At 43.2% G+C, this 20,649-nt stretch overlaps 1 protein-coding gene across 3 annotated transcripts in view; it reads left to right on the plus strand.

Annotated features, from left to right (window-relative positions):
• The window catches only part of LOC117775441 (protein bicaudal C homolog 1-like), a 58,249-nt gene extending 41,971 nt beyond the window's left edge, over nucleotides 1-16,278 (plus strand). For 2 of the 3 annotated variants that reach the window (XM_034608569.1, XM_034608572.1), the window contains 13 exons: nucleotides 1,187-1,318; nucleotides 3,292-3,496; nucleotides 5,505-5,663; nucleotides 5,968-6,155; nucleotides 6,494-6,635; nucleotides 8,670-8,823; nucleotides 9,647-9,806; nucleotides 9,944-9,983; nucleotides 10,289-10,443; nucleotides 10,565-10,721; nucleotides 11,149-11,312; nucleotides 11,595-11,694; nucleotides 12,981-16,278. In XM_034608569.1, the coding sequence (XP_034464460.1) occupies nucleotides 1,187-1,318; nucleotides 3,292-3,496; nucleotides 5,505-5,663; nucleotides 5,968-6,155; nucleotides 6,494-6,635; nucleotides 8,670-8,823; nucleotides 9,647-9,806; nucleotides 9,944-9,983; nucleotides 10,289-10,443; nucleotides 10,565-10,721; nucleotides 11,149-11,312; nucleotides 11,595-11,694; nucleotides 12,981-13,108 (1,884 nt within the window). In that variant the 3' untranslated portion in view covers nucleotides 13,109-16,278. Of the gene's footprint in view, nucleotides 1-1,186; nucleotides 1,319-3,291; nucleotides 3,497-5,504; nucleotides 5,664-5,967; nucleotides 6,156-6,493; nucleotides 6,636-8,669; nucleotides 8,824-9,646; nucleotides 9,807-9,943; nucleotides 9,984-10,288; nucleotides 10,444-10,564; nucleotides 10,722-11,148; nucleotides 11,313-11,594; nucleotides 11,695-12,963 lie in introns of all 3 variants that reach the window. The other variant, XM_034608571.1, reaches the window with a different exon arrangement.
• The last annotated feature ends 4,371 nt before the right edge of the window (nucleotides 16,279-20,649 follow it).

Genomic DNA, 20,649 nt, shown 5'->3' on the forward strand with positions numbered 1-20,649 from the left:
GGTCTGCGTGATTTATGGCTACCACATACCTGCCAGTGAGGAGGTCACGCACATTTGCATCAGATTCCCTGCGTTCTTAATATCCCGCGTGTATGAAGATTACCCTTATTGGTGTTAATGGTTTGGCTTGACAGTAGATTTTGGCGAACTGGAATTTTGTCCCTGCCAGTAATTCAGAGGTCAGCACGTTAGCATTAGTGTTTTGGAGCATCAGCCTCAGATTTAAATTTCTAACAGCTGAAATGTTATGTGGTCATTCTTGTCTTCTTGCCGGTGACCGCTGAGGCTGCTCTTATCTGAACGACTAGAGAATATAATCAGAAATCTGTTTCAAAAATGTCCAAAAGTGATGGCTGCTTAATTACTGTTGGCTCGGAGCTTCTGCTGAGCTGGTGTGTATGAGACATCTCGTCCATAAACAGCTTTGGCTCCGTGTTTGGAGATCGGTAATGTGGGGCAGTAATTCTGCCAGAGCTGCCTTCTCTTTGTCTGCGGTCTCCCATTTGGCCCCGGAGACATTTAGCAAATGCCAAAGTTGCTGCAATGACTAAACAGGACTCTCTCCTGCTCTGGAAACAGGACACACAAGTGGGATCCTCTCACTGTCTGTCTGAGTGGGAGTGAAAAGCGGCGGATTTACGAGAGAAGAGTTGAAGAAGAGGGAGCAGAAGCGCAGAAAGCAGGGGGACTGGAGAGTCCATTGAAATAGAAGTTTAAAGAGGAGTCCGGGAGTCACTATGAAAGTAAAAGCCGTCCTGCCCGCAGCTCCGCACTGTGTGATTTGGCCTCTTCCAGCCAGACTGTAGATTACAGCTCTGATCCCAGGCCCTGTCACAGCCATCCTGCTCCTATACTCTGCTGCTAATTACACCCACTCACAATAGGAGCGCTGTCCAGCTCTCGGCGCAGAATATAGATGTCTGTGGCACTTGCGGTGGTGATCATGCAAAACAGATTGCCCTCTTGGCGGAATTTCCCCAGCCCAGTGTGGGATGGATCCAGCAGTGAATCTTGTATTTATTGGTATATGGCGAACATGTAGGTCTACAATGGTGAACTATAAAGAAAACTTTACTACTGTTGTGAGAAACGGCTGAATATAGGAACAAAGATGCATTACGGTCTGCTCCTGACCAAGAAAACACGTATTTTTGTTGATGCATTTGATCTTTGTTTGCTCCCGCAGGGCTGCTTGCCTCTGGTATTAATGTTTGACATCAAAGAGGACATCGAGGTGGAGCCTCAGTGTATCACAGCACTTATGGAGCAGCTGGACGTCTTCATCAGTATCAAACCAAAGCCAAAGCAGCCCAGCAAGGTAAGAGACCAGGCCTGCACAGTCACACCGCCCACTAAGCTTTAGGGAATTGTTAAATGTTGAGATATTGACTCAAATAGTTCAACTTTTGCTTTGATTGAGATTTAATAATTTTGCCCACTGGTTGGTGGTGCCCAGTGGATGGTTCCCAATCACTTTGGTGTTCCCTTCAGATTCCTCTGGGGCCAACATGAGGTGCAAGTCCAGGTTTTTGATTTAAACGGCAAGTAGTTTGGTGCAGGCGCTCCTTGTGCAAGATACTGAATCCCAAATAGCCCCTGATCGCTGTGCACATAGTGTATGAAAAAAGATGGCTGCACATAGGAGAGCCGAATGAATGTGTGTATGTGTGTGTGACTTTAAAGTTCATTGAGTTTTCGATAATACTGGAAAACACAACATGAATACAGTCAATTTACAAGATAAATAAAATGTTTCATTTCTACCAAACCTTAAAGTTTTGAAGGAAAAACATCCTAACTCTTTACACAGAAAAAACATAGCTGCTGTCGTACTTGTTCCAACGCTGCCAGGCAAAAAAAAACTGTGAAACAAATAAGCCTCTGTTCTGTTGAGTCACTACTCATCATCAAATGTACCAGCGTGACACTGAAATAAATCACAGATTGCCATGTCACATTTCATCACCTCTTGATGAAATTTAAAAGGAAAAAGTGGAATCTTACACCAGGAGGACTCATGCCACACCAACACTGAGAATAGTTTTGGCAGATTTGCCCCGACGGGGGAATCACAGTGTGCCCACAGCTTGCCGTGTGTGCCTCTCCTGACTGACAGAAAAACTAAATATTGTTATTATGCCTCAGCTCTTCCAACTAAGAAATGGCTGACTTGATTTTCAGTGTTTTTTTAGTAAATCATGTCGTAAATTGGCCCTTCAGTAAACTGAGCCTGCGTCAGTAAATCATTCCCAAAAAAATCATTTTTCATATATCATAAGAGGATTTGCTCACGCTTACACTAACATGTGCTGCACCTGCGTTGTATTCAAAGACAACCTCCGATGTTTCTCGTGCTCTGCTGTTCCACCACACATAATATGACTTGTAATCATGTTTCACCACTTGGCCCCGTCCTGACTGTCTCCTCGAGGTGCCCACGTTCCCACCCTGAGCCAGGGCTCGATGCCCGAACCAGACAGGCCTGTGGGGACTGGTGTGGAGGTGCCAGTGTAAACACGGACCCAGCCCAGATCCTCTTAAGACCCCTTCACTTTAACATTTTAACGAGGTGACAGCGGTAATCCAAAAAGGCCCGTCCAAACACATTCCGTAGCCTCTGTGCTTGCGGCGCTTTGGCAGACCTGTGAGTGACCTGAGTGTGTTTATGTCTAAGAGTGTGTGTGTTTGTGTTTGTGTGTAAGAGTGTGTCGGAGAGACCGATCCTGATTGGGATCCATTTTTCCTACGGCTCAGCTCTGGCACAGCACAAAGAGCCCGGGCATGATTTATACACGTATCTATTTTTATATGATGATGCTAAAGGGCAGGGGTTTCTGGTAAATGAAGAAACAGTTTCTCTCACTTCAATCTTTACTGTTTTTGCCACTCGAGTGTTGATATGGTGCTTCGACGTATATCAGCAAATAGTGTTATCTGGTGTTCAGTCATATCAGTGAGCTCGATATGTGTTTTATGCAAAAGATTGAGAAACGCTTTCCGTCAGACTTTGCTCCCATGTCTCCTTCTCTCTCCCACACTGCTTCAATGTTTATCCTTCTAATCTGCCTTTAATTCCCTCTTCCTTCCTCCCATTTATGTTTGTCTCCCCCTCATCCTCCCTTTCGCTCCATATCTCTGGGGCCAGCATTCCCTACCCTATCTATCCCTCCCTCCTCTCCTGCCTCCTTCTCTTCTGCCTCTCTCCTTTCGTCCTCTGCCTCTCTCCTCCACCTGCTTTTTTTTTTTTTTTTTTCGTTGCTCATCACCTGTTTCCCTCAATCTCTCTCCCAGTCTGTGATCGTCAAGAGCGTGGAGAGGAACGCAGTGAACATGTACGAAGCCCGAAAATTCCTCCTGGGCCTGGAGAGCAACGGGGTGTCGTGCTCCTCGCCCTCCGTGGCCCTGAACCCCACCAGCAGCGGCCCGTCCCCGTCCCTCATCTGCCCCGTCGGCCTGGACATCCTGGCCTCAGCTGGCCTGGGGCTGAGCAATCTGGGTAACGACACTGACTAACTTATTAAGAGGCTTTTTTTTTTTTTTTTATCACGATGGAGGATAAAGATAAAACCTTTTTTTGTTTCTCGCATGCAATCCATTCAAATTTGAATATCTTTTGCAGATGAACGAATGCTCTCGTACATCTGTGTCGTGTCTGTACGAGAGAATTTTCCCTCTTAGCAGCAACAACCATCGAAGATCTCTCGGAGCCAGATGTCCCTAAAGCCTCCTATCTCCGTGTTTTCCGAATAATTGAGTGCATGTGATTCTAGATACAAATATTTTTTTCAGCGTCCACATAAATCACATCCATTGAGCCGTGACGCCGTCGTTTCTATACGCACTCTACCATACGAGATGTTTGTCCGCAAAACAAACCTCTGGATTTCATGCGAGCTCCAAATGTGGAAATCTTTGATCAGTCAACCATCAGAAAATAACCTCAATACCAATTTAGTTGCGCTAGTTTGAATGAATCATGAGCTTATGAATCACAGGATGATGAAGAGTTATTATGGCGTAGGAGTTTGTTTGTCTGACCTCAGCATGAAGGCACAGAGTTCAGCTTGGAAGGCATCGAGATTTTGTTCAGTGTTTCCATGGGCAACTTTTAACTGGAATTAGTAAGTTTCGTATTGTAATGGATATTTAGCCCTGATTGTCTGCTCTTTGCCTTCGTATGATGCAGTTATTTGGGCCTCGGATGCGACTTGGAAATGAGGACGTGAGTAATTTATCAAAGGAAATGAGATAGTAGATTAAAATGATTTATTGCTACAAGCGCTGCTGCTGCTGGCAATGGATCCATCACAGATCTGCTTAAGTTAAATAAATGCAGCATTTTTCAAAGTCTTGCTACAACAAATCTACATTTATATTACTGATAGATTTACATGTTCGAAAAGAGGAGGAAGATTATGATCATTAGATAATATCCATGATATGTTTACATCTGCCAAGGAGTTCATGTTTGCAGCCACGTTTGTTTGTTAGTCTGTTAGTAAACAGGATTAACGCAATAACTACTGGACGGATTTCCACGAAACTTGATGGAAGGATGTGGTTTCGGTCAGGAATGAAAACATAAAATGTTGGTGCCGATCTGAATCATTGCACGGATCCTGGAATATTTAATCTCATTCTTTAACATTGCAAAACATTTTTGTTAATTTCTCTGATGGATCTAAAATAAAAAAAAAACAGGCATGTTTAGAGGACTGATATTTATAAGTGTGTGCAATTTGCAGGTCCAAAAAAATGAGCCCTGATTTGTATTTGTGTTGATAATTTATTGATTATTCAAATCTTTGTTTTAGATTTTGGGAAAAATGGAGCACATCGATCTTTGCAGATTAGTTTGTTTCTAATGAGAATGTATGGAGGTCATGATTTTCTTGGTTTTGTTGGATGTCCTCGTGTCTTCACCAATTGAGATGGGATGATCAAATTAAAAAAAGAAGCAAAATGAAGAACAATGTGCCATGAAGTCCCAGTACAGTAGTATTGGGTTCTTACTCTCTAGTTTAAACCCAGGGGCCTGGGGGTGAAGCTGTGGACGGCCACATCCTGGCCTTTAGTAATTGCTGCATGCTTCTCTTCCTCAGATTACAGGCCCGTCTGCCAGCAGAATCCATGGCATTATTCCTGGAGCCAAACTAGCCCCTTGTTAAAGCCACAGACCTGCTTCTTTCTGTTTTCATACACTGTCTTTGGGTAAAGACACCAAGCACCACATTGTTGGTGCTCTCAATAACATGGTTTTGTTGGGTATAAGGACGCACAAGATATGTACTTTTGCATCCATGACCTTGTAGAAATGTAAGAAATCCTTCCCGTCGTTCGCTGTCTGGTTGATGGCAGTTTGAGGGAATTCCAGTTAAATAGCCTGAAGACCGAAGATTATTTTCTGAGGGCCTCGGTGTAACGTGTGATTAGCTTGAAAAATGGCTCCACGCTCTCGACAGGACCACCGCTGATCCATTCAGCTCCTGTTCTCTCCTCCTCAGGTTTCCTGGGTGCAGCGGCGGCCCACTCCCTCGCCAACTCGGGGGCACCGAACGCCGTCCTCAACAGCTTAAACTCGTCCATGAGCCCTCTGCAGACCCCGAGCCCCAGCGCCCCCACACCCCCCTCCCTGTGGCCCAGTTCACTCACCAGCACCCAAGGTCTGTCTGCAGTATTTCTGTCACTTCTGTCGCCCTGGTGTGTGGTTTTGTTGGCAACCTTTCATTTTAAGTGTATTTCAAATTAGAGGTGTTATTTTTACCAGTGTGATATTGTAGAGAACTTATACTGTCCATCATAAAAAACAACAAACATAGCTTGTGGTTGCACTTTATAGGTCATTTGTTGGGCTTTTCCTGTAACTACTATTGTTAAAGTATCTAGATGCAAAAACACACAGGAGCCGACAGACCTTGTATTTCTCTAACGACTTCATCAAATCTAATCTACGTTCTTTTGTTCCAGGCTTCTCGTCTCAGCTGATGCTGCACCCCGCCGCCCAGGCCACCCTGAGCAGCATCCTGCTGTCGGGCGTGCAGGGTTACACACACAGCACGCCGTCCCCTCCTCCGGGCCTGGCCCCCATCGACAAGCAGCCCAACGGGGTCCCTGACTGCAGCAAGGGCTCCTGCACTCTCAATGGACATGTCAAGGTCGGCACATGCTGCAATTACCTTTAGTTCATTCGGGGATTCTGCATTGTCTTAAAAAGTCTAGAATATAATAATAATTTGAATTTAGGCCTTAAAAAGTCTAAAATATGTACAAATATTGGTAGGTCTGTTTTTTAGTGTTCATTTAACACCTCTTTCATTGGCTGTTAAATTAGTTGTTTGGTTGTTTTTTTAGGAGAAACGGTTTTGGCAGTGTGCATCTGTCTACATAGGACTTGAATTTCATTCATTGTGGTCTTAAAAAGGTTTTACATTTAACACGTTGACGCCTGTTCATCTGTTTTGTATGTTTTACATGTTGTATTTTTTTTTTTTAGCATCCTGGTTCAGTCTATGGGAGAATGGCGACTGCGTCACTTGCCGAAACAGTTTTGAGCCCAGCTCAATGTGATTCGGTCCAAGAGGCCAGCGGACACAATCCGTCTGAACCGCTGTCGAGCAAGTCGAGCCCGGATGAAGGTATTCCTCTTGAGTAAACCCTGCTAGCCCGGCCTGCACACTGTGAAATCTCTCCTTGTGGCCACTGGATGCGGTTGTTCGCATGAATTTCCAGAGGCCGCATTTAGCTGCAAAAATCTTGCATCATTCTATGAAGGTTACAAAAAAAAGTATGAGGGCATTTTAGAAAAATAGACTAAGGTTGTGTTATTGTCTCTTCACAAAGATGCAAATTCTGGCTTTGTGCATGATCCATCTGCTCATGTTGCAAGGGCTCACATTCAGATTTATGTCTGTGCCGGTTGCACACACTGAAGAACATGTGTAGAATATGTCAGTCTATGCTGCCATTTAATGTCGTCTGGATAAAATCATGTCTGCATCTGTTTTGAATACATTCACACAGTATATTCAGCTCTGCAGAACATAAAGGTTAGTGAAAACACCTGCATTCCCAAGCTTATGTGCTAATCACCTTCCATCCAAAAAACATGAGCTTATCCTGTGAAACGTTGGAAGTTATGAGGTGAGCAGAGCCCCCACATGCCCGTCATCTGTACTGTCCTAACTTATCCAGAGACGCTCAACGTGTGTGTGTGTGTGTGTGTGTTTGTGTGTATATATATATTCCTTAATGTTTTTAGTACACATAACAAATAGAAAAATTCCCAGAAATAATAGAAAATAAAATAAAGAAATACAAAATTGAAGACATTTAAACAAATGGTAAATATATCATATAGTACAACTTATTCCACAAGAGTTACTTATAGTAACAGATTGGACTAATCCACAGGTGTAATATGTTCTCTAGACTTTCCTCACATATTTTTTTTAATATCTGACTGTTGTAAGAAAGGTGTTCATACCATGTAGAATGTGGGAGACGGCCAGTGCATTTAACTATTTATTGTTACTGCAGTTGAATCTTTCTACGAGGCTCAGAAGTCAATTGTTTAAGTCTACTTAAAGCAGGTATCTCGCCCTCTTGTGAGTCACTTCAGATCTTTCTGATTTATGTGTTATTCTAACACTGGAGACACAATTTTTGAGCTGTTAACATTTTTGACTCCGCTTCACCTTGGCCTTTGCCGACTTAACATAAATGTACAATTTAAACTTTTCCACTCGAGATTTATGCAACCCCTTAAACCCACTTTGAGGAAAACGCCTCGAATGAACTTATTTCTATTTGTCTGCACTGTCCTCTTAACCTCATACTGCCTCTGACTACTTTTATTGTATTGGAACGGAGACAGATTAACTGCTGGTCTCCTAGTGGTTCAGAAAGGCCCTCATTTCCTCTGTGTCTCACACTCGCGGTTTTCCCCTCAAACCTTCACTCTCACGCGTCTCGTTTTTCCCCACTGTTTTCTGAGCCGGTCCTCCCCCGACTGCAGCGGGTCCTGGTGAGGTTTCCTCTCCCGCTCCTTGCCTCCTTCTGTGTCCCGGAATTTGTTTGGACTGGCTCGCCCGGTCCGAGCCGACTCTGCGTCGCGGAATGAGGGAACGCTGTTGGAATAGTTCAAACATTAAACCCCAGAGAGCTTTATTAGATTGACTGACATCATATTATTTTATGTTATACAGTACACCATGCACATTCAGGCTTTCTTGATTATACAAATGAATGCACACTCACACACACATGGCACGTCCTGTTACACAAAGCAGGTTCCTGTCAGGCTGAAAGTAGAGAAGCAGATGAAAACCACTGTAAGTACAGAGCTGCTGTGTTTTTAATTAATCCAGGATCCAGCTGAGACTAGTCACACTTTAATGCACACATAGTGTACTGATGCCCACCAGGCTGCACACACTCTTTACTTTACACTCAGTGACCCAGCTGAGAACACAATGGCACAAATTGAAAAATTCAATAAGCCAATAAGCATTTCAGATATGCATGTCATGTATTTTCTGCACAGAGGACAGGATCCAGCTGTAAAGTCTGTTTCTGTGTTTTCACTTGAAATGTAGATGTCGATTTAACTGGAAAGAAATTTTAAAGAAGGGATTAAATCCAAATGTGCTTGTCTTTTGTTTTTGCTTCAGGCTCTGACACATTCGTGGAGGTGGGCATGCCCAGGAGCCCCTCGCACTCAGCCAATGGGAACGAGCTGAAACAGATGCTGGCTTCGTGTAAGACGTCATCAGGGAAGCGACAGGCGGTGGAGCTGCTGCAGGGCACCAAGAACTCCCATCTACAGTACGTTTGAATGGAGAGATCGTTTACAGCCTGGACTGTTTATCATCCCCTGTGGGAATAGAATGTCTGGCAGTATTCTATTAATCCCTTTAGACATGGATGTAGTGAGGATAACCACAGAAACACAGAGGTGGAAATACATCCAGTACAATCAGAGTGCACACTTTATTTATTTGTGCCTGTAAATTGTACATTGAAAAACGAATTAATTAGATAAAACTGAAAAGTGATACAAATGGACATTTTTGTCCCACGTGGACATTATGGGTTTATTGGCTGCTGCGTGAGCTGGACGATTTTTACCCCAATTCACTTGCCAACAAATTATGGAACATAAGCCCCAAATCGGAGCCAGATCGGCATCTGATCATCAGTTGCTAATCTCTACTGTGTGAACGCTCGCTGACACATCGTCTCCTCAGTCCAAGTTTCTAACTAAATACCGAGACAAATCTGCAACAGCAATGTGCGTAGTTTGGAAACCTGACATACTAGTGGGCGGTTTCTCCTCGTGAAACATGGTGTAGTGTGTGACCCATTCACGTGTAGTATGACCCACAACCCAATACTTCCAATCACAAGACGGCAAGTCATGAAGTGTGAACTGCACAGCCATCTGACAACTTTGAAAGTCTTGTAGAACTGAAGTAGGCGTTAGAGTAACCAGCTGTAACTTGTGTGCAGTCAAACCCAGTGAGCTGGAAACTTTAAAAGCCTCAGAGATGATGTGAGGAGAAGATGAGTTCGGAGGAAAACAACATCTGGAGGCTCTGTGCACTTTCTGTGCTCACACAATACTGTTGTTTTCGTCTAATCCCAACAGTTCAGACTGTCTCCTCTCGGACGCCGAGTCCAGCTCCTCAGACAGTCCCGTAGCGGATAAGAGGGCGCCGGGTAGCGAGCGGGCGGCCGAGAGAGCGGCGCAGCTGAACGAGAGGGAGAGAATCCGACTGTCACCGCAGGCGTCCTTCGCCAACATGCAGGTACACGTGCACTCATGCACCCAACACACACACACACACACACACACACACACACACACACACACACACACACACACACACATCATGCTCAGTTTTTGAGGAATAAAGGAATAAAACTCTGTTTTCTGACTTTTCAGGCATTTGACTATGAACAGAAGAAGCTGTTGGCAACCAAAGGTGAGTTTGTGTCATTAGACCATAACTTCACTTTGTATAATGTTAAGGTCACAACTGCCAGTGAATCTCTTCATTGTTCAAATAAATAAAATATCTGAAAATGTAGTTAAGATTTCAAGATACGAACACCGTGAATTATTCCTAAATGTGCATAAATTACCACAAAATGAATTTCACTCAAGAACATTCAACTAATTAAAAATCATAATCTGTTTCATTTGGGGTCGATTTTAAATGTTTACCAGAAGTATTATCGTCTCTCTGTTGGTGTATGTGTGCATCACTTTATGTCTCTATCCACGCAGCGATGTTAAAGAAGCCTGTGGTGACTGAGGTGCGGACCCCGACCAATACCTGGAGTGGGCTGGGCTTCTCTAAGTCGATGCCAGCCGAGACCATCAAGGAGCTGCGGAGAGCCAATCATGTGCCCTACAAGCCCAGCATGAGCACCACATTCGAGGTCAGACTTTCAGGCCCTTGGTGTTTGTCAATCTCGAGTTTATTTATTGTCATTATGTGCGTGTTTGTAAAAGATTACATCGATGCAATGGCCTTATTAATGTTTGCGATGCCTTGCTCAGGGGTCCCCGCTGTCCTTGTCGCGATCCGGCAGCCGGGAGCTTGTGGGGAACGGCAGCGACTCGGAGAACTGGCGAGACAGAAACGGTAACGGGCTGCCGGGTCACCCAGAGTTCCCCTCCGCTGTCGGCAGCCCCAAGAGGAAGCAGAACAAATCTGGTCAGTGGAGCAAATGTTTTTACAGCATCTTTGTTACAACGACAAAAAAGCACTGATCATTTCTCAGTAGTGCAGCTTTAGCAGAGCAACGTTTATAAGAGGTTATTACATTTATGGTTCAGGAGGTAGAGCAGGTCGTCCACTGAGTGAAAAGTCTGTGGTTCGAAACCCCCGGCTCCTCCACTCGGCACGTCCTCGGATTGTCACTGATGTAGCAGCACGTTAAATGTTGTCATCTCACTTTTATCAGTTTCATTTTTTTACTTATTGAAAACACAGCCTGTCACTTCGCACTAAATACTTTAGCTTGTTTTTTGTTGTACAACTCTACATCTGTGGTAGCTGACAAGTGTGTAATCATCTTTGCTTCCTTCAAAATTATCTTTGTTTTTTTCTTCCATTTTGGTCTTAATCCTGGAATGGACAGCTGCGGAGCATTTCCTCAGCAGCAGCAACTACATGGACTGCATCCCCTCTGTCACTGGCAGCAACGGCTGCAGCCTGAACTCATCTCTCAAAGGCTCCGACCTCCCTGAGCTGTTCAGCAAGCTCGGCCTGGGGAAGTACACGGATGTCTTCCAGCAGCAGGAGGTAGCGTAGAATGTGAACCATCTTCAAATATCCAAATAACTATTGAATCATCAGTCCCCAGAGGATGAATCTTACAGACTTTGCGGATCCATTTGCTCTTTCTTTAAATATTTTTATCGAAGGATGGCATGTTCAGGTTAAAATAAGCTTTATGATAGTGTTTTTAGTCATGGATATAATACAGCATTTGTTCTACTCATGATATTTATGGTTAAAGGCCTTAATTGGAACATGTTTAATTGTGGCAGTAGTCGTATTAAATGGACTTTCTGCTGCCTCCAGATTGACCTCCAGACATTCCTGACTCTGACGGACCAGGACCTGAAGGAACTGGGCATCACCACCTTCGGCGCCCGCAGGAAAATGCTGCTCGCCATCTCGGGTACAAAAGAAAAAGAGCATCTGTTCATTACACTTCATTTTTCATGTCTGCCCAGCAAAGCCGGAACTGACACAAAGAACATTAGCATGAGGATGGATGATGGTGCAGAGATGCCTTCATACGACCACATTAGTCATTTTGCAACTGTGCCTGTTATCACTGATGCCAACTGAGGGCTGTGTGCTGCCAGCTCACTTCTGCTGAAGACAGTTCACACAAATAGTTTTTTGTGTTTCATTAGTCTTTCTTATTTTGTCGCTGCTATGTGGCAGAGTAGAGCCCAGCTGCACGTGCACAAGACAAAACGTGTGCATCTCCTCCGCCAACCTCTGGATGTGAGAGCTATATGTGGCCCTTATTAGTGTCAGAAGTTCAAAAGAGTGCTACTCCAACTAATTTTCTCGTAAACACATGAGGAAACATGTTGCAGTAATTTACACCAGCAGGAATAAATGGCATGAAGGCACATTCCTCTCACATGAGTATATTGGTGTTTGTCCAGTGGCTCCAGCTGTCTCCCGAATGCTGATGTGTCCTGCTGTTGCACCGGGTCTCAATTCACTCTTGTGGGTGTCACACTTCATTACTGATGTCATATGTTGGACGTCGTAATTGCCGCAGTTGTTAGCCTGCGAAGTCAATCATGCACGTGTTGGGATCAATGGTTCGGACCTGAGCCAGGCTGGACTGAGCGAGCAACAAGGGGAAACTGTAGAGGCCAGTGCTCTGATTAATAAGGAAGCAGAGTGGTCCAAGGCTAAAATAGTTTTGCCGCCCGACGCCTCAGCCAAGTGCAGGTCAGCTTTCATCTCTGCTGACACAACTCAGCGGCTCCAGAAGAGGAGCATGCACGTCTCTTTGCTTTTGCCGTGTTATTCTACCTCTTTATAAAGAGATCGAGAGCCAGTCGAGGCAATCCAGGTTTCAACTTCCTGCAGGTTTGCCAGTAAAAAGAGCTGCAGGAGTGAGCCGCCTGTCTCCAGAAATTTATCTGGAGGTTTGTACTGGCAGCCGCAGGACGTGGCTATCGTATGAACAACCCCGAGATGCCATGGTGCGCTTCTGACATTTTTATGAAGGCGTTTGGTCCAATTTGTAAAACCAGATGGACACAAAGAGCTTTTGTTGTTCTGAGCAATCCTGTAATGATTTAAATCCCATGTTTATGTCACAGACTATCAATGGAGACGTGTACATTATTTTTTTTTCTTTTCTTTACTTTGATTTACAGTGGCTGCCCAAATGACTTCATTCTCATTAAAAAAATAGTGTTTTTCTTTCCCCAGAACTAAACAAGAACCGGAGGAAGTTATTTGAGCTGCCCATCAGGTCCTCTTTCCTGGAAGGGGGAGCGAGCGGCCGCCTCTCGCGCCAGTTCCACGCAGACATGGCCAGCGTGAGCGGGCGGTGGTAGTCGCCTGCGGACGTCCAGCCCATCTCTGAACCGTCCACGATGGAGATCAGCCTCAAGCATCAGCAGCCCAGGGTTCAGCGGTTGTTTACCTTCTTTCAGCTGAAGTAAGACTGTTACCATATAGTATAAATAAATACATGTGTGTGTATATACATACATACATATATGTATATTAAAAAAGCCATAGTTTTACCTGAAGTGCCAACAAGAAAAAAAGGGATTTCTCAGACACATGCGGTTCAGTGTTTACTCCTGATGGAGACATTCAGTCTATTTGGAGCATTTATATATGAAGGTTGTTCTGATTCTGAAGAAAAGGTACTGTCCAGTATTTCTGTCCACTTTGTTGTTCAAGGGAACAGGCGGAATGATTAGTACAATCATTTTACACATTGATACTACCTGCATTTGTATTATGCTGTCGTATCAGTGACATGCACTTTAACAATACTAGACTTTTGCCTGTGAGAGCCTTAATTCCTTAGACTGAAGCAATGAAAACTATGCATTTTTTTTTTTTTTTTTTATTGACTAAAAAGCACAGATGCATTTTGTACCAAACGAAATGTAAGCACTTAGCCAGAGATTAGGGCGCCACCAAATGAAGTGCAGAGTCGCCAACGTGGCGACTTCATCAACACATCTACCAAAGAAAAGTATCCTTGTGGCCTTTGACCTTTGGCTGCCTTAAGTGTTTTAATTGGTGGACATTCCTCCAAGGTCAGTGTTCGTGTCCAACCACAGTCTGTTTGTCTGTCTTTGTATTTCTAGACAAAACTAAAAAAAAAAAAAAAAAACATATTTTGTACTCATTATACATTATGATTTTAGTTTTAGTTTTTATTACTATTTTAGGGGAGTGGGTGGGATGTTTAACGGTAATCAGTTTACATATGTATTTTTTTATACGTTCATGAACGAGTTTCTATGATTTTTTTTTTTTTGTAATTAGATTATTAGTATCTTTTACTTCGTTGTTTGTTCCTGCCCCTTTCAATCTGTGGAGCCGTGACGTGGCTGTGCCATCCGACAGCAGCAGAGGCGTGAGGCAGTTTGGCCTGAGCTCGATAGGCCTCGCTCTGATTCTGTCTACAGGCATTTCTCTGTGGTTTGCCCTCTGTTTGTTTATAGTGCATGGTCTTTTGTCTGATGTGTTATTTGTCAGCGTCTGTCGGCCTCCTCTGTGGCTCCCTCTGTGTGACTAAAATCTCAATGCGCTCCTCCATATATGCGGAAGAGGAGTCGCCTCGCTAGAACCGCAGCGTGATATTCTTTCTTTTTTTGTCTTTCTGTTCACTGGCTGTCCTGTTTCAGAGCGAGGAGCGACCTCATCGCCGAGCAAGCCGTGCCTTTGTGGTGAGAGGTGCCAGAAAAGTGCCAATGTACATAACTAGTTCTTCAGCAGGGAGATATTTCGTTAAGAACACTAATATTTTTGGTCTGACCTTGCTCTCCAGATAGGAGGTGCATCACACAAAGAGCCAGTATATTCACAGCTGAGTCCGTTGCATATGAGCGCTACCGCGAGAAACAAGGGAAGAAGAACCGAGTCGTCGAAAGGACCGTGAGATTTAAGATGAAAACAAACAGAAGTCTGGAATTTTCTAGTATCAGCCTCGCAATCAAATATCCAGAGAGACCAGGTTAAGTGTTGTTTAATGAAGTCGCAGGATTATGCATGCAGCAGCATTTATCATTAAAGCTTGTGTTTGTTCTACGCTCCTATATTTTGTTTTGAAAAGGGAAACTGTTTTTTTGAACAGTTCATTAACTTGGGATCACTCCAGTGTTTTGTTTTTTTTCTTGCGTGTGTGATGTTCTTCAGATTTGTCTGAGGATTTAGCCTAAAAGCCGAATCGTCTTCCAAGGTCCGGAGCATTTCGTATCAAGTGCAATTAAGTCTCTTTGTAGCTTGTTTTTTTTTTTTGTTTCTGGAAAAGATGTTTATTTGTAGTGGATTAAATATAAAAAGCTCAGACTTTCTTATCTTGGTTTAAAAGAGAATACAGTGTTTGAAATCTATCGAGTATGTAGAGGACACTTCTGAGAATTCGAACATTAACGTAGACAAATCTGACGGAACGTTCCTCATGTCATCTCGGAGATAAGCCAGTCGCCTCTTTTAATTTGCAGCGATTCCTTTAATTTGTTGTTTATCATGTTCACTTTAAACCACTTTCCATCTTCCCTCCCATCTGATTAGAGCCGTTCTCAGTGGATGTCACGATAATAACACTGCTCTGAATAACACTTCGACACGGTTGCAGACGCCAACCAGATAATTGTCTCGTTTTTCCCCTTTTGTTACATGTCACGCCCCCCCTCTCCACCCAGTGTCTCACGTCCTGTCCTCCTCTTTGCTGTTGACTGCCCTACAGAGGCAAAAAAAAAGCCAAAAAATAAGTGAAGATAAAATAATATTGGGGGGGGGGGGTCTTTATCCTGAGAGGAAAACCTGGGGCTGGTTCGGGCCCCCACTCATCATGGTACTAGATTTAAATTGTTGAGCACTGATTCTCCCAGTGCTGTGACTCGTGTTCCTGCCAAGCAGACATTTGTTTTCATCCTTCGCCTCGTTCGGATGTATGTGCTCGGGGGGGGGGGGGGGCAGTGGAGGTTCTTGTCTTATCAAGTGAATGTTGTTTCAAAATAAAGCAAAATATTGATGCATGTTATTGCAGAATTATTATGGATCAGTGAAGGGACTCATTAAGTCAAAAAAAGTTTACTGCCAAGCTTGTCAATTCTTTGCCCTCGATAGGATAGTTTCACAATTATGTCTTTTGATTTGTTGCGTTTAGTCACAGTGTTGTTCCCAAAGGGATTTATTCGAAGGAGTCTTTTGAACTGCAATCAAATGGTACATTTATAATAAATGTAAACCACTAGAGGAAATGATGTATTGCATAACGTTTGTACAACTTTTTTCATCTTGTACAACCTTTTGTTTTTGTGTGTGAGAAAGGTACAATTCTGCACAAAGGTTCCAGAGGAGAAGAAATTTGTGTGTAAACATTGCCATGTGGCCAAAGCTCTGTTCACTGTTGTTGTTATTCTGACTGTGTTGTAGTGCAGACATAAACAGGAGAAACTGTCAAGCAGGCAAAAGGAGATGTTTGTTCAAACATTCAAATGATATTAAGGTAATAAATGTATGCAAACAAAATGTCTGTTTGGCTCTTATTATAAAATGTTGTGTTTTCTGCAGCTCACAGAATATAAATCGATCGGCGTCAATTGTCCTTGTTTGCTTCTCCACAGTCTGGAGGGAAGATGATATCTGGCAGCTCTCAGGAAATCCTGGATTTCACTGCACCGACTTTTCCATCTCCAGAATATTCTGCAAGTAGCAATATAGAAATAAAAATAGCGAAAAAACCAAAGCACAGAAACACTGATTCCTCTGCTGCCGCCAGCAATTTTAATGAGGGTGTTATAAAATCAGAACATTTTAAATATTTATGCCAAAAAATACCGCTGACAAAGTTTTATAATATTTTATTCATCTTACACAACTAAACAGCATGAATTGTAAAACATGAAAAGATTAGTTCACATTGTTGTGAACCTATTTCAAAGGGGGGGGGGGGGGTCAATGTGGTAGGTGTGGTCGACCCTCTCTTCAGGAGGCAAACAAGGTTGTCGGATATTATATCAAAACGTTTTCACAGCTCTGACTCATTCAATAGGAAAAACTTTAACTGTTTCTCTGGGAGGTTTTTCCTCCATGAACAAAAACATTGCCTTACTAGAAGTAGAAGTTTAACAAATAAACTCACAGTCCATTGGAAGAGGAGATCTGCCCTGAAGGTTTATTCAGGAGAAATAAGACTGGTTCTGTCTTTGCAATATTTTTCATAAACCTGGATCTTAAGGGACATTGACAGATACAGAGATACTTTACCTGACAATGTTAAAACTATGATAATTAAGGCTGGTAAATAGCCTCTTCTGTTTTTTGTTTTCACACCACATCTCTGTTTCAAAGCCTCACAGTCGACCACAATGAGAACAAACACACACTCTTGCAGGTTGAGGAGCAGCACGGTGCCGTGCCGAGTCGTTGCAGCACCACGCATGCAAACATGAGACCTAATCCGCACAGCTTGGATCTGCTTAATCCATCAAAAATGAATCTGCTGTGACTGACGGGGACCATACATGCTGCAATGCACGAGAAGAAAATCAGGATGGAACTGGGTGAAGGGTTCAGATTTTCAACTCATCTGTTGGATTGAGGTCAGTGTCCCCACCTCTCTGCTCTGTGTCACTCAGCTGGGCCACGTTTAGAATGAGACCAATGTATTTAAAAGATAAACAGACGACCTATGTGGTTTAATGTGATGATTTCCTGTTGAATCACTGACTGTGCTCTGCGTTGCAGTTTCATTAAAAATCTCAAGGGGGCAGTGTTGCCACTCATAAAGGACAAGGTTACTCACCAACAGATAACATTAACAAATTATTACAAAAATACAAAGATACTGATGGTTATTTATGAGATTCAACAAACTTGCTTCAAAAAAGGTTTTGAGTAGTTTAGTCAATTAATTAGTCAATTTGTGTTCACAAAATACAAAACATGCACCTTTGCTTGAGGCGAGGAAGGAGTTTTAATTTTAGTCATCTTTTTTTAACTGCTCCAGTCGTCGTACACAGGCCTGCCTCTCTCTCTCTCTCTCTCTCTCTCTCTGTCTTCCATCTATCTCTCTGTCTCTCTCTCTCTCTCTCTAACTGTCTCCTCTCCGTCTCTCTCTCTCTCTCTGTCTCCTCTCCGTCTCTCTCTCTCTCTCTAACTGTCTCCTCTCCGTATCTCTCTCTCTGTCTTCCATCTATCTCTCTGTCTCTCCGTCTCTCTCACTGTCTCCCATCTCTGTCTCCTCTCCATCTCTCTCTCTCTCTCTCTCTCTCTCTCTCTCTAACTGTCTCCTCTCCGTCTCTCTCTCTCTCTCTGTCTTCCATCTATCTCTCTGTCTCTCCGTCTCTCTCACTGTCTCCCATCTCTGTCTCCTCTCCGTCTCTCTCTCACTGTCTCCCATCTCTCTCTCTCTCTCTCCCTCCCGACTCTTATCCACCTCAAATTGAGCCCTCGACAGAAACAGGTGGTGCAGTTGATCTATGTTCTGTGGCAGCTTGTCACTCGCTCACGTTCTCCTCACTCTGTCATCATTTTCCAGTGGAGCTTCTCGAGCTAAAGAACACAGATCGTCTTCTTGTTTACATAACAACCTGAACACTGAATAATACGATGTAAATATACTGGTGTGTGTTATCCTGAAGAGTCCAGGGAGAATGTGCTGGAAGGATGTTAAGAAAACATTCATCATGGTGTCTGCTGCCAAGTCCTGAAAAGTAACTTTTTTATCTTGATCAGAAAACAGTTTGATCTCTTGAGTTTCCATGGGAACAAATGCACATTTTCACCCATATGCGTGAAGTATAATAGTTCTGGAGAAAAGCTTTTAAATCACATATCAGAATCTCTCCATTTCATTTTCAGCAATTACGTGCATGGCACAGCTGCCCATCATTCTTAGCGCCCAGCATGACTAATTTTAATTTCATGTGCTATTGTGACAGACAGACAGAATGAAGGATGGCTGAATTGCAGAGAAATGGAGCAAAGGGTTTTTAATCACCAACCGAGCGTGTATTTATTCAGCATCCTGGCGCCCTCGCCTCTTGAAGACCAGCAGAGTCCACGGGCATCACATATTGTTCTCATGGGCAGCTTGCCTCTGCAGGAAAGGTGTAATATAGAGCTGGGACTTGCTGCCTCACAGTACCTGGCTCGTGTCCAGTGGACAATATGCTCTCAGTGTCTGATCCGTCTGGCTCATTGTGTCTGTCTACCTTCTTTTTTCATCCTATCTCATGCAAAATGACTCAAATCTCACAGAGAACCACAATGTTCCCACTGTCTGAATATCAGCAGCTCTTAGTGGATTCTCACTTCACTTTTCAGTGTACTGCTTTCATTTATTCCCTCCGACAAAGAGGATCAGCCATGTGTGTGTTTGTTGGCCGGTTTGTTCATTTTCAGCAGGATTATGCAAAAAAATGACTCAACTGATTTCACCCAAAACTAAATGGAAGGACGGGACGCAGGCCAGAAGAGAACCCATTACAATTTGGCCCCAGGGATTTTATTTTCACTTTATTTAACATTGTGAAAGGCAGATTTTAATTAATGGAGCCTGGTGACATTTGGTGCAGCTTGATTGAATTTAAAGGGGACACTTGGGCCTTGGTGACGGTTTGTACTCTACTGAGAACCATTCCAGTTTATCTCTCAAACTGTTTTAGATAAAAGTAGAGACAATTTGAAGACAACTTATTTTAGAAATAGCAGTTTTCTTGGGAGGGTAAAATTATGATTCTTTGTCTCTGAACACAATTGATTCATATTTTTGAAAATACACTTATTCACAGTGTTGCTATGAGATGAATGAGAGGATTGATGCCACTCTTACACTAAAGATGAAGCTAGAGGCAGCAGCACCTTAGCTTAGCTTAGCATAAAGACTAAAAACTATGGGATATACCAAACCTTGCTCTGTCCACATGGGCATCAAAACCCAGCATCATTTAAAACTCAGTAACTAACATGCTGTTTGGTTTTGGTTTTTTTGTACCAAACCAAAAAGGTGAGGCATTAAAAGGTTATGAATGTTATTAGTTATTATTTGTTTTATAAAGGCCTCCTCTATATTTCTTGGTCAAGCAGCCCATTGAAACTCCAGGATGTTATTGTTCCAGCCAGTTCAAGCTAAATTGATATTGATTGAAAATTTCTTCAACAAAGCAATTAAACGTATTTCCCCAAATATCACACTGTTCCTTTAAGCTTTTCCTACATTATATTAAATAAACTGAATAAATTAATAAATGTTCTGACCCTGATTCAAATAGGTGGGTTTTGTTCTTGAATGTTACTTTAACACTCATTATCTTTTACCATGACAACAGGGGGGGGGACAGTGAAGGCGTTCCGTTCATGAAAACCTCAGATAAACAGACACACACACACACACACAACCCTTATCAATCCGACAGCAGCCACGCTACAGGCAGAGCTCATGCTGAAAATCAATGACACACTTCATTTGCTTCCCCCAGATAAATGTGGTTGTGGTGCACGCACACACGCACACGCACACACACACACACACACACACACACACACACACTGAACCCTGCAGACTATGGTATTGTGTTCTGCTCATTTAAAATGTTGTGACCTGTGCTCCATATACTGGCTTGGATGAGAAGTGATGTGTGGTGACTGCAGGGTGTGTGTGTGTGTGTGAATGTGGGTGTGTGACAGCCAGAGGAACATGTAGAAAGTGATGAGTAAACATAATGAGATAGATATTTAGCGATGGATCACTTCTTTGTCCTCCTCCTTCTGTTATTTTGAAATTTGGCCAGTTTGGTCCTATACTGTCACTGCACCTCTTTTCCTGCGATTTCTCCATCTGTCACTGTTTTCATGCGGCCTGAGCAAATCCGAGTGGACTGCCAATACAGGGCATACTGTG

Source organism: Hippoglossus hippoglossus, chromosome 15 (genome assembly GCF_009819705.1).
Source record: "Hippoglossus hippoglossus isolate fHipHip1 chromosome 15, fHipHip1.pri, whole genome shotgun sequence".
NCBI classification, from domain to species: domain Eukaryota; kingdom Metazoa; phylum Chordata; class Actinopteri; order Pleuronectiformes; family Pleuronectidae; genus Hippoglossus; species Hippoglossus hippoglossus.